This window comes from Lonchura striata, chromosome 2, assembly GCF_050655825.1.
Source record: "Lonchura striata isolate lonStrDom1 chromosome 2, ASM5065582v1, whole genome shotgun sequence".
Lineage (NCBI taxonomy): Eukaryota > Metazoa > Chordata > Aves > Passeriformes > Estrildidae > Lonchura > Lonchura striata.
In genome coordinates, this window is record NC_140704.1 from 54,899,485 (window position 1) to 54,912,941 (window position 13,457).

At 36.4% G+C, this 13,457-nt stretch overlaps 1 protein-coding gene across 6 annotated transcripts in view; it reads left to right on the forward strand.

Moving 5' to 3' along the window:
• Positions 1–13,117, forward strand: part of GOLGA4 (golgin A4) — a 71,726-nt gene extending 58,609 nt beyond the window's left edge. For 2 of the 6 annotated variants that reach the window (XM_077786168.2, XM_085570853.1), the window contains 7 exons: positions 3,274–3,294; positions 3,465–3,533; positions 4,155–4,230; positions 5,977–6,080; positions 7,780–7,875; positions 10,260–10,323; positions 12,387–13,117. In XM_077786168.2, the coding sequence (XP_077642294.2) occupies positions 3,274–3,294; positions 3,465–3,533; positions 4,155–4,230; positions 5,977–6,080; positions 7,780–7,875; positions 10,260–10,289 (396 nt within the window). In that variant the 3' untranslated portion in view covers positions 10,290–10,323; positions 12,387–13,117. The remainder of the gene's footprint in view (positions 1–3,273; positions 3,295–3,464; positions 3,534–4,154; positions 4,231–5,976; positions 6,081–7,779; positions 7,876–10,259; positions 10,324–12,386) is intronic. The other 4 variants (XM_077786173.2, XM_085570856.1, XM_077786178.2 and 1 more) reach the window with 3 other exon arrangements.
• The last annotated feature ends 340 nt before the right edge of the window (positions 13,118–13,457 follow it).

Consider the following 13,457-nt stretch of genomic DNA (forward strand, 5'->3'; position numbering starts at 1 on the left):
CAGGTAGCCCTGAGGAGAGTAAATTTATATATTTGACATTAGAACCTGAAAGTACAAATTATCTCACTGTCCTAGTGTTTGTTACTTCAGCTTTGCACTTGCGTACAAAACCCTTTATATTACTTTTCTATGGTTTGAGTTGTTTTCATAACAGGAAAAGCAGAAATCTAAGACTGCCTTGTATTCTTAATTAACCCTTGTTCACCTACTGATAGTCTTACATAATCTTATTATCTAGAGGAAGATTCTTAAAGAGACTCCTGACTTCTAAAACATGATTATGAAAAGTCTGAAGAGTACTTTTTCTTTAGGACTTCTTTGTTAACTGTTTTACTCCTAGTTTGTTATAGCAGTCTGCTATAAATATAGGCAGTCATTAAGTATTGTATTATACATGCATCTTCTGGATTACTAATATGATAGTTATAACAAATTTATATACTGGCAATGGTATTTCATGTATTCAGCTCAGAAGCAATGCATCTCAAAAAGGAGTAAATCAAACAAAAATTCCAAAAGGCCACCTTGGATGAATAAGGACCTGCTGGGCAAACTCAGAGTAAAAAAAAAAACCAGAAACTTTTAGGAAGTGGAAACAAGGACAGGTGGCCTGAGAGTAATATGGGGAAATTGTACAGGAAGCTAGGGACAAAGTTAGGGAAGCCAAAGCCCAGTTAGAATTGTTGTAGCCAGGGAAATTAAGGCAAACAGGAAGGGCTTCTATGCATATGTTGCAAACAAAAGAAAGACTAGGGATGATGCAGGCCCTTTTTGGAAGAAAATGGGAAACCTGGCTACCCTGGACAAAGAGGAGGCTGGGGTTCTCAACAACTTCTGTGCCTCTGTCTTCAATGTCAAGTGCTTCAGCCACACCACCCAAGTCAAGAAAGGCAGATGCAGGGACTGGGAGGATGAAGACCCTGAGCCCACTTGTCATGGTTTGACACTGGCCAAATGCAAGGCAGACATTAAAGCTGCTCACTCATCCTCCCCTGCCACAGCTGGTCATAGGAGAAGAAATTTTTAGTGGAGGCTTCATGAGTTGAGGTGAGGACCAAGGAGAAAACACTCCAAGGGCGAAACAGGTTCAACTTAGATTTACAAAGTGAATTTATTACTAACAAAATCAGAAGAGGATAATGAGAAGTAAAATAAGCCCTTAAAAACACCAAAACCACCTTTTCTTCCCCTAGCGCCTCCCTCCTTCCCAACAACAGCACAGGGAGAAGGGACGAGGGTTTTGGTTAATTGATCCCTGAAGTTTTCTTCTGCTGTTCAGGGAGAGGAGTCCATTCCTGCTCTCTGTGAGGTCCCTTCCCATGGGAGACAGATCTCTGTGAACTTCTCCAACCTGGTACCAATCTCATGAGCAGCAGTTCTCCCAAAACTGCTGCAATGTGAAACCCTCCCATGAGCAGTCTTCCCAAAACTGCTGTGGTGTAGGTCACTTTCCCACAGGGTGCAGTCCTCCAAGGACAGGGTCCTCCAGCCTGGAAGCAGGAGCCTCCCTCTCTCCACAGTGTCTCCCACTGGATCACAGCCTCCTCCAGGGCATCTACTCATTCCAGTGTGAGCGTCTCCCCCATAGGGTGCAGGTGGATCTCTACATCTCCCATGGACTTTCACAGGCTGCAGAGCACAGCTGCTTCACCATGGTCTCAACACAGCCTGCAGAGGAATCCTGGCTCTGGCACCTCGAGCACCTCCTGCTCCTCCTTTTTCACTGACCTTGGTGTCTCCCTGTTGTTTCCCTCACATGTTCTCACCTCCTCCTCTTCTCCGGCTGGAATTAAAATGCACTACCCCTTTGCTTTGATTTTTTAAATATGTTATCATAGAGGCGTTACCATTATCTCTAATTGGCCCAGCCTTGGCATGTCCATCTTCAAAGCCATCAGGGATTGGCTCTGCTGGACATGGTAGAAACTTCCAGCAGCTTCTCAGAGAAGCCACCTCTGTAGCCACCACCACTATCAAAATCCAGGCCGAGTAAAACCAACACATCACTGTAGGATAAAATCAGGTTCAAGACCATCTAAATAACCTGAATATGCACAAATCCATGGGACCCAAAGAGGTTCATGTGTGGGTCCTGAGGGAGCTAGAGATTAAGTTGCTGAGCCACTGTCCATCATTTTTTGAAACATTGTGTCAGTTGGGCAAGTCCCTGATGACTGGAAAAAGGGAAATATAACCCTCATTTTTAAAAAGGGAAAACTAGAGTATCAGTGAAACTACAAACCAATCAGTCTCGCCTCTGTGCTAGGCAAGATCATAGAGCAGATTCTACTGGAAACAATGTAAAGGCACATAGGACAAAAAGAAAAAAGAGGTGACTGGTAACAGCCAAAATGGCCTTACAAGGGGGAGATTGCACCTAACAAATTTGGTGACCTTCTCTGATGGGCCTATAGCATTAGTGAACAGAGGCAGAGCAACCGACATTGTCTACCTGGATTTAATGCAAAGTGTACACACTTCTGTATGACATCCTTGTCTCCAAGTAATACAAAACAAAAGTAATATTGACCCTGAGTTGGTTAAAGGCATGATGCTAATTATGCCAGAGTCTCAGGTTTAATCCCTTCATGGGCCATTCACTTTAAAAGTTGGACTCTGCTCCTTGTGGCTCCCTTCCAACTTACAATAGTCTGTGATTCTGTGAGTACATACTAAGCCTACCTTAAAAAAAAATTCACACATGAATTACTTTATGTTGAAATACTTATACTGAAGCATTATTTTCTTTAGAGTTGAAACAGTGAAAGATAGACATTTCAGCTTAGATATTTTTCTGTACTTCTTAAACATCTTTGCAAGATGTAAAGCTCATGAAGATCTTATCTGAAGCTATTTTCAGGTGTATGTTCACATTTCTAAATGTGACTTGAATAATTAAGGCAAAATGTAAAATATTCTGAATAGTATTAATTGTAGTTAGGGCATCCTGTGATGTATTTCATATTCATTCAGTTATTATTCATCTCCAGTATGCATTTCATGAAGATTTGGAAACACTAGGTTCTTGAAGTTGTATTTATGACGATTGTCTACCGAATCAAGTGAGATAAGTTAAATATTGGCTTTATATACTGTCAATACAAATAAGTTAAACTATTTATGAGACTAGTTGTTACTATTGGGTAATTTCAGTTTTTGTCATTCTCAATTACATACTGTATCAGAACTCGATTATTGATATTTCTTTCTCCAGTGCTTGATATAATCAGGATTTTCATACATTTTAATCTAAATTTTTATTGTTTGTTACAGGTCACAATAACTGAACTAAAGGTAAGTCTTACATGTTACTGATTTTCCTTTCTAATACTTTTGTTGCAGAGCAGTTTTAAAGCTGAAATACTGCTTATAAGTTTGTGTGTGTTAAAAGGAGAAATAGATTTATTGCAAAGGTGTACCTATGATGTATTTTCAGCAATTTTCATATGTGACTGTCTTTTCAGGCACAACTTGCACAGAAGACAACACTAGTCAATGATTCAAAACTGAAGGAGCAGGAATTGAAAGAGCAGGTAAGGGTGACGTTGAATGAGTAAGAAGTATTCTTGTTTGGTACTCACTATTTGCAGTATTAAAACATTGGTTATTTTCAAGGGATGATGTGGTACATCTGTATACAAAGTACTATGAATATAATAGACAAAAAAATAGTTTTCACTCATACTTGCTCTCAGAAGATTTGTGTACTTTTCAAAATATTCTTCTATCCCCTGAGAATAAAAAACCACATGCTTGTGATACTGGTTAGCAAAGGAATTGCACAGTGAGGAGGAACAGTGCACTTTATGAAATTCTAGAATTTTTTTTCAAAACAAAACCTTTTTGATGTTTAAGTAAATTAAGTAATTTTTGTTGTTTGCTCTTTTATCTATTAAAAAGATATGCTTATATATAAAAATAGAAACATGAATATATAATATATGCATAACATCTGCTATATATATTTTTATGTGTATATACAGATATACAACATTGGGACAGCTTTTAATAAGACAGTTTCTAATGTTTTCCTTCCTTAAAAAGCAAATATATTTTGCTTTTATAAGATATTATATGGAAACTGTTTCAGTTATGCTTATTTTAGCTGCTGTTAATTTTAACACCATTTATCATATCAACTGTTCTCTGTTTAGATCAATGTACTGGAAGACCAGCTGAAACATTATGAGAAAAATATGTATGTCACATCAGTTGGAACACCGTATAGAGGTAAGTACACAGTTTTTATCACAAATAAGCTTTTAGTTTGTTAGAAAGATACAGTTTGGTGTAGAAAATGAAACATCAGTCTTTTTAGAACACTTACATAATGCACTTACTACATCCTTGTTTTCTGTCTGTTATAATAGAGTTGGTGTGTGATTTCAGATGAGCAAATCACACACAGTGTTTTGTTAGATGTTTTCTTTTTTATGTCAGCCAGTTAAAAGAGCTCTCTATTAGAATTCTTAAGCTCTCTGCAGTACAGGACCCAAGAGCATCCAGTAGACAGGGGCAGAGACGGGCACACCTACAGCAGGGCTCAGGTTGAGAAAGAAGGCTGAGCTGGGACACATCCCTTGGACCCTCGGCAGGAGATGTGGGGGTTCCAGGAGAGGCTGATCCCAGCCACCCAAGGCCTGTGAGCAGTCCCAGGACCCATGCAGAAGTAGACTTGAACTGCTCATGTACTGTCCTTTAGACACTGGTGGTTGGACACTTTGGAGATAGAGTAGGGGCTTACGGACCTTCTCTCTGGTTGTATGCTGTTCCTCTCAGGCTCCTTTAATGTAAGATAGAAAAATGCACAGGGAAATTAACACATATTGCTCACCTCCAAAAGATTTGCAGTTGTTTAGTTGAGGAGTATGTACTGCATGAGACAGAGGGCTCAAGCACTGAGCCTTGCTAACGTTAGAGATGTGGGGTTTTGCCATCCTGTGAAGACCCATCTTAGCTAGATGAACTCAGAAGACTTTCAAAAACCATGTCACACTTGCTTTTTTGCCAATTCGTGCAAATGGTCAAATTATCTCAGGATGATCTACATCTCTCATCCCCTCAGAAGGTCCATGCCTCCTTCCCTCAAGGTGACAGAGCCAATGATGAGAGATGGTTATTCAGTGCCTTCTACTAGTGCAGGGCTGGGAAGGAATGTAATCTGCATGTACTGGTAGGGAGAGAAGCATGAAGCATACTTTAGCTGGAAGGGACCAACATCAGTTTCATAGTCCAGTTGTGTGATCACTTCAGGGCTGATGAAAAGGTAAAGTATGTCTTTAAGGGCACTGTCTAAATGCCTCTTCAACACTGACAAACAGGCATCAACCACCTCTCCAAGAGGTCTATTCCAGAGTTCTTGCTAAAGAAATGTTTCCTCACATTAAGTCTGAACTCCCTATGATAGATGAAGGTTTCAGCTGTTTTCCATGTGTCCTGGCACGGAGTATCAGGGAGAAGAGAGAGCAACCTGCCTATCAATGTCTCTTTAGGAAGCCATAGAGAGCACTGAGGTCACTCCTTAGCCTCCATCTCTCCAAATTAGACAAACCCAGACTCATCAGCTGCTTCTCAGAGGACATGCCTGTCAGCACCTTATCCAGTTGCAGAGGTACCCTCTGGGTGTGTTCATGTACCTTCATATCCTTTTTAAATGGTGGGGCCCTGAACAGCATGCAGTACTCAAGGTGAGGCTGTGTCAGAGCTAAACAGGATGGGACAATCACCTCTTTTGACTGACTGATGATGCTGTGTTTGATGCACTTCAAGGTGAGGTTAGTCCTCTTGGCTGCCAAGGACACATACACTGGTGACTCCTGTTACACCTCCTGCCACCCCCTTTCTGAAGGGCTGCAGTTACTCCATCTAAGGTGCAGAATACAGCATTTGTTCTTGTTTGGTTTCATGCCATTAGTGAAACTTGGATTCAGATGAGTGACTCTTGGTATAAATATTCTCTTCTTTTTGTTTACACAGATGGAAACCTTCACCATAATGATGTTTCCCTGTTTGAGGAACCCACTGAGATTGAATACTTGAGGAAAGTGCTCTTTGAATATATGATGGGTCGTGAGACAAAGGTATGGAAATTTCTATATGCTGACAGGTGATCCAGGTTAGAGTATAGTTTAACACCCTTGCCGTATGATGTGAAGTACCATGTGTTTGTGATTTGTTATATGCTGTTTATTTCCGACACAGAACTCAATAGGCTTTCACATTTTTTTCCCAAAGAGACATGATTTATAACTTCAAAAATTCATCAGCCTGCTAAGATGAGTGGTAGGTGGAGGGGATTTTCACATCTCTCATCACTGTAACTATCAAGACAAAATTCATTATGGTAGATACACTTTTATCAGCAAAAGTCTATTTGTCAGTCAAACTTGATGTAAAATGAAAGCTGGTATGCGGAATATTAGAAAAAGTGATATTTTGATGTAATCTTGACACAAACATGGTAAGTTACAGTTGGATTAAATAACAGTTTTTTAGTAGCTGTGTTACCAGCTGAAGATGTGAAATACCTGTTCAGTAGTTGCTTAAAGATGTTTCATAGTATTCCCAAATCTGTATACCTTAGATGTTATTAAGTCACTCTTCAAACTAGTGAAAACCTGGACAGTAGGCTTCTTGATTTCATATGCTGAAATTATATTTAATTGATTTTTCCTTTCAGTCATTTCCTTTCAGTCATTAGATGTGTTTCTGGAGGACACCGAGCTTAGTGTCGGCTCTCTTCAGGATTATATAATATAACCATAAATCTATGGATATATCTTGAGAACTGCTTTCATTCTGCTACATGAACTGGAAAACTCTGACCAGTGATGATGTGAATGATAGAACTTTTTAAAACAGTTTTAAGTATGCTTGTAAACTATTACTGTGCTTTCACCACTGCTCCCAACACAGTTCCTAAGTTAAAATATCTTCATTGTAATTTATCTTCTCAGTACAGATATTCCTTTCTCTCAACTTTTTTGTTCCTGGACAAGAAGAGGCATTTTTTAAATCTAAATCTGTCTTGTAAGGTCATTTTGGTGGCCCTTCTCTATGCATGGTCCCCTTTACTAGTGCAAATATGTATCCCTTGTCTCAAAGGTGATTCAGTAGTGGAATTGTTGATATTTCTGGACATGCTTCCTCTTTTTGAACAGAGTTCAAAAGAATCTGGCTATATTGCCAGTTATGCATCCTAGTAAATGATACTGGAATGCAATCAAGACATTAATGAATGCACCAGTTCATCTACAGTATTGGAGACATAAGAGAAATGTGGAGGTTGATATGGATCTAAGAGTCAAGAATTGGTGTAATGACTTGTAATGTGGGTACTTACCACATTCTTCATAAACTGCTTTACCAAGGTTTGTATGTGTATTTGCTGGGAGGTTTTACTGTCTTGCCTTCCAGTCCAACTTTATTATTTGTCTCTTGCTTGGCAGGATATCTGCAACAAGATTGACAGATTGCTTTTTCTAGGCATGCATTTTATCTAGTATGCTGTCTTATTAATGGACTCTGTAATTTGAGCATAGATGCCACAGAACTTACATCACACTACAGTAGCTGAAGTTTGTGACCATGTGCAAACATTGTTTTCATACAATTCACTTTATTTACAGTGTGAAACAAATAGTTATATCTTACTGATTTCACTGTTTTCCATTGACATTAATAAAGTAGTATCCAGTATTATTCAATTAGATTAATTTTAAAATTTTACAGAGAATTTGTGGATGTGGAGTTATATATGGATAACCTCTATCTCTTTAGACAATGGCCAAGGTTATAACAACAGTGCTGAAGTTCCCAGCAGATCAGACTCAGAAGATACTAGAACGAGAAGATGCTCGAGCAGTGGTAAGTTATGTAAGTAAATCAAGTTTATGCAAGAGGATTAGATTTCAAGAATAAAGAATTAGAAACTTTTTATGTCTTCTTTCTGTGTCCACATTCAAGTGGACTCCTTTTCTCCCTCCTTCCCTCTTCTTCAGTGGAATATCAAATTCCAGCTCTAGGTTTGAGTTTATAGCAAGGGTGAGGAAAAAAACAAGCATATTTTCTTTACTTTTATTTTTCCTCGGTTAAGACAGATTTCTGATAGCAATGAGTACAATAGGACCAAAGCAAGTTCAAGCATCATTACTATTCTGTAGATAAATTTTCTAAACTAAAAAAGTAATTTGATATATATATATATATATATATATATATAAACATATATAAAATTAGCGCTTCTTAAATTTAGAAGTTTTTGTGGAGTCATACCTGTTTTTATGAAAAATATATCAAGAAACATTTCCAGCCCTGGGATAAAATTTCTGGCAAAAGCTACAGGCATTTTGCTTGTAGAATACAAAATTTATTATCTCAGTCACCTGAGATATGTGTTTGAAGTGAGATTTGTACAATTTATCTTAAGTGGGTATCCTAACAAGACTGGGGTTTTGATTAGGTTTTGGGGTTTTTTGTGTGAGCCTGCTTTATTTTTGTATTGAAAAAACACCAAAAAAAGTTAATTCACTTTGGGCCAGGACAGGTCAAAAATAAGAGTCGTCAACAGTTTGGTTTTTATTTTTTTTCCCCAGTTTTTTTTTTTTAATGTATTTAGTATTTACCAGTTGACCTATTTACTAGAAAGGTGAAATTGGCTTTGAGAAGCAGATGCAAAAGGAGGTAAGATTATATGAGCACAAGCATTTCTTTGGTATTACTTTTACTGTTTTATGTATAGGAGCTACTTTTAATTAAAATAAAAACTGCCATAATAGTATCCTCTATATTGTATCTGGAATCAACACTGTGATTCCTCTCTTTATTGGTCATCTTAGTGAAATATTTAGGAATATAAGTGAGAGGAAGAGTTGCATTCTGTTTCTCTCACTGACCTTGCATATGTAATTATTTCATGCTTGCAAATACAGAATAAAATAAAAATATTAATAATTTCATTTCAATTATAGATATATTAAAGTCATATTGATTCACTGAAAAAAACTTTTAAAGTATTTTCATCTTGCAGTATCACATCTGAGGAAAGTTCTAAATACTTCAGCATTTTCCTGTACAATTAGTTTGTTTGACAGCCTTTCAATCTTAAATATTTTAAATACTTTTAGAAGATAAAAATATTGATTATACTGCAGCTCCAGTAAGTATCATGTATCCCAAGCATGATTTTCTCTCTCTGACATTAAAATAGAAAGCTGAGACCTTTTTGTTTTGTTTTGGTAAGCCAGAGTAATATTTAGGAAAGATTTTGAGAACAGAGAGATGGGCCTCGTTTTGCAGCCACTTCAGCTTTTTGATACTTAAACCTGCTCTTCCTACAATAGACATTCACAACTTCTGATACAAAATAAAAATTTAACTTGAATGCATCCAACAAATTTTCATCCTTGGTATTAAATTTTGTCTAAAATACACAGTGAGTTTTTTTTGCAGGCTACAAGTGCTTTGATTTGTTAATAATATCTTCGTTCAAAGAGCTCTTGGGTTTTACATAGCAGTCCCTTCTTGGCTCATATCTAGCCTATGAATTTTCTCCTTTGCAAATCCACAAAGAGATTAAATTAGACATCTAATGGAAACTCAAATATTAGGGCATATTATGAAGGAAGAAGTTTTTTTTACTTCACTTTCAATGTTATATGTTTGTTTGCTGAAGCACAAATTATTCTGGGGATAAGTCTTCCATAATTCTGTTTAGAACTAAAAATTTGGAGATGTCTTTATAAATTATTTTGTCAAGAAATATGCTTGGTTTCTTTTGGTTTCTATTTATTAAACTGACATGGCACTAGTGTTTCTCCACACTTAATATTGGACTGATGCGGTATATGAAAATATCCAATGTTTAGCTCTCAGGAGTAATGAAGTTTTGAACTACAGCATAAATGTGTATTTTAACATAGAGCTTTTAGTTTATTGCTAAAACATCTGTAAGTAATTTTGGTTGTAAATTATTAACTTACTATGCTACCAGAGTAAGTGTGTGGTACTAAGTATCTGTGAATAATTTTATACCCTCTTAGTGGGCATATATTTAACAAGTTTCTGAAAACTTGTAGCAGTTCCTGGTTAACATATGCTAGATCAATATAATCTTCAGTAATCTGTTTTTTACTATGTTGTTGTTGTGATCTAACTGCAGCAATCTCATCCATAGATGTCCACAGAGTTCTTATTTGTTAACACTTCATAACACTATCCATCAAATAGTCCAATAAGCTCTTTTCTTCCTGGCTTTGTAGTTTGCCTCACCTCGCAGTGGTATCTTTTGAATATGCCACCAGTCTGTGCTTAGCTAGCATGTGGGTGAGTGAAGTCTAATACATTCTTGTTTTATTAAATTGAAATCTGTATCATGCAATTAATGATTCTTCTGCTTTATTTTCTTGTCTGCTTTCCATTAAAGAGCAAATTTTGGTTGTATATGCATATGATAATTTTTTTCCTCTTAATCATGTTTTGCTTTACAAAGCTGAGTTTGAAAATGGTAAATACTGATTCAAAACTGATCTTTTTGAGTGACCCTAACCCTAAGCATAACTTCAAATGTTGATTGAACCACAAAAATCTCAATTGTAGAAATAAAATCAGATTTTAAATTAATTAATATGTAATATTGAATTTTATTGCACTTGGGTTTGTTTTGTATTTATTTGTTTTCTAAGTTCCTTTTTTGAATAGGCAAACAAATCAGATTTGTGGGACACATGCTGTACTGCTGGAAATGAATTTTTACATCTTGTAAATACAAAAATGCATTATCTTTTAAAAGATTGATGAATATTCTCTGCAGAGGGATTAGGATATGATTACATTTAAACATCAGTACCTTTCTGAATCATAGCTTTGGTTTGATATCAAGCAATGCTAAAGCAGAGATATGACAGAGAACAATTAGAGGAGCTTTATGCTCTCAATTTGTGTCTTCAAGTTTTGTTAAGCTACTTCAATTATGAATCTGCATTGCTAGTTGTAGCTTTGCAAGAACAGAACAGCTGATGTAGGCATGAAGGTGCAGGTTGCATCCGACTAGCCTAGCTAGACAAGCAACACATATGCAGTATCTGGTTGACAGAGGACTGGGCTATGGAAGTACACAGGAAAAAACTTTCTTCACTGGCTGATAAAGATTATTATTTGAATCACTAGTGGTGTATATGTATGATATTTAATAAACTCTGCAGATTAATTTTATAGGATATGGTCAGTTTAACTTTTTTTTCCCCCTTTGCAACTGGAAAGCTTTGCACAGTTGCTAGGAATTGATTCAGTGCATGTGAAGCAGTTGCTATCTTCTGGCTGAAATGCATTTGTTGGCCTAATGCATCACTGCCAGAGCAAAATTAATTAACTTAGGCTATTGGCATTTACCATTTACCACAGTGCAGTTGACAGGTTATCGTCCTCTCCTGCTGTCATGCAAACACAGCCTTCAACACAAAATAATAACCTCTTTAAAAGGAAAAAAAATTATTTCTCTAACAGTCATGGTTTCTACTTTGTGTTTTTTCCATCTTTGAATAAAGTAATGAATGCACTTTATTGCACTTAAAATGCAATAGAGTTTGGACTGTTTGCCAGCAGCCTTCATCAGTTCTGACAAAATCAGCCACTGTTTTCTCTATCCCTTTGTTGAAAAGAATTGAATTGTAAATACTGATGGAACAAAGCCATTTACAACACTATTGCAGAACAGGTTGCAGAAGATATGTTTGAAACTTACATTCTTGTCATGCTGTCTATAATGCTGGTGTAAAAAAATTCTGGTGTTCTGAGCTGCCTTTGAAGCATATCACAGAAAGGCTTGTTGATATTGACCTTAATGTCAGAAATTATTGGTTACACTTTCATAACATCAGCTGATGTATATGTAAACTGTTCAGACTTCATTATTAGATTGTAATTGCCTGCTTCATCTCAAGTATTCTTGTCACATATTCTTGCAGGTATATAACTTAGAAATTAAGGGGGATGCTGATTTCATTGTGAAGGTAATTGATATTTTCCTGTAGAGGAGGCTATGTGCTAGGTCCAAAATTCTGCATCATCATTTCACTTTTGATGATAAGCCTTATGCAAGAGAGTCCAAATTTGTTTTCCTTTGGATTAATATACAGTGATGTGGTAGACTATTTCCAGTGAGACTGCTGACTGTTTTGCTACACTTTGTTTTTATCAGTTTCTCAACTGTTCTGCAGATACTTGAATGGAGTTGCTTGTTCAAATAATTTGGCAGTTTAACTTATTTGAAATTCTTCTGTCTCATAATTGTATTAATAAATAATGCAATTATTTTAATATTAAGAGCTTCTAAGTTGTTTTTAATAATGTAACATTTGATAATTTCTTTTAAATTTCCTTTCTTCTAGTTCTGGCTACGACCATCCTGAAGATTTTGTCATGAGAATGTCTCATGACATGGCTGCTTACAAATAAGTTTATATCTCTTGTTGCCCCTTGAGAAGGGACAAGAAAAAAAGCTGTAATTCAAGGTCACAAACAGAATAGCAAGAACCAAAACTCAGCACCACCTTTGGACTGTGAATATAATCAACTGCCTCGGCAGAAATGCTAATCAGGGGTTATTTGGTTATTTCTCTTCTATTGAATACGGTCTTCTATTTTGTGTTAAAGGTTATTTTTTTAAAGGAAAGAAAAGATTTTATCCTAGGAAAGAATTGCCTGCTACTGTATCTCTATTCAGGTTTTACTGGGTGTTTTCTAAAATTGAAATAAATGATTTGTTTCTTCTATTTATTTTTTTTATTTTTGATTGAATTGTGCAATACATATTGGATGGATAGCAACTGAGGTGATTTTTTTCTGATGAACTAAACACTCTTATTGACTATTCTTTCCTGATGTGATCTTGATTGTTTGGTAGAGGGTCACTTCTATATGCTTTTGCCTACAATAAATCCAAATTGCAGTACCTCGTTTGTTTACTCCTAGCTTTTGTACTTATATTTTCTGAAGAAAAAGGTGTGTTCCTGTAAATTGTAAATAGTTGCTACATAACTGTATCATACGCTGATCTGTAACTGTTGACAGCACTAATATGAATAGAGCTGAGAAGAAATAAAGTTTATTTACTGTATAATTTTGGAACAACTTTGGTATGATTTTTCTTTTAAAGGAAACACCAGTTTTGTTCTTAACTGCTGTTGGAGACATTGTTAGCTGAGATATTTCCAGGCTGAAATCACTCTCATAAGAACAACTATCGAAGTACATTAAACTGTAAGTCAACGTATACATTCAAGTTTCCAAGGGGTCACAACCTGCAAAACAAATATATGGTGGGCTGAAAAGCTAGCATGGGAATGTAGCAAATAGAGAGGCTTGATTTGTAAAAGTTCTAAATTATCATAGAATTGCAGTCTGGTTTGGGTTTGAAGGGATCTTGAAGATCATCTAGTTCCAACCCCCCTGCCATGGGC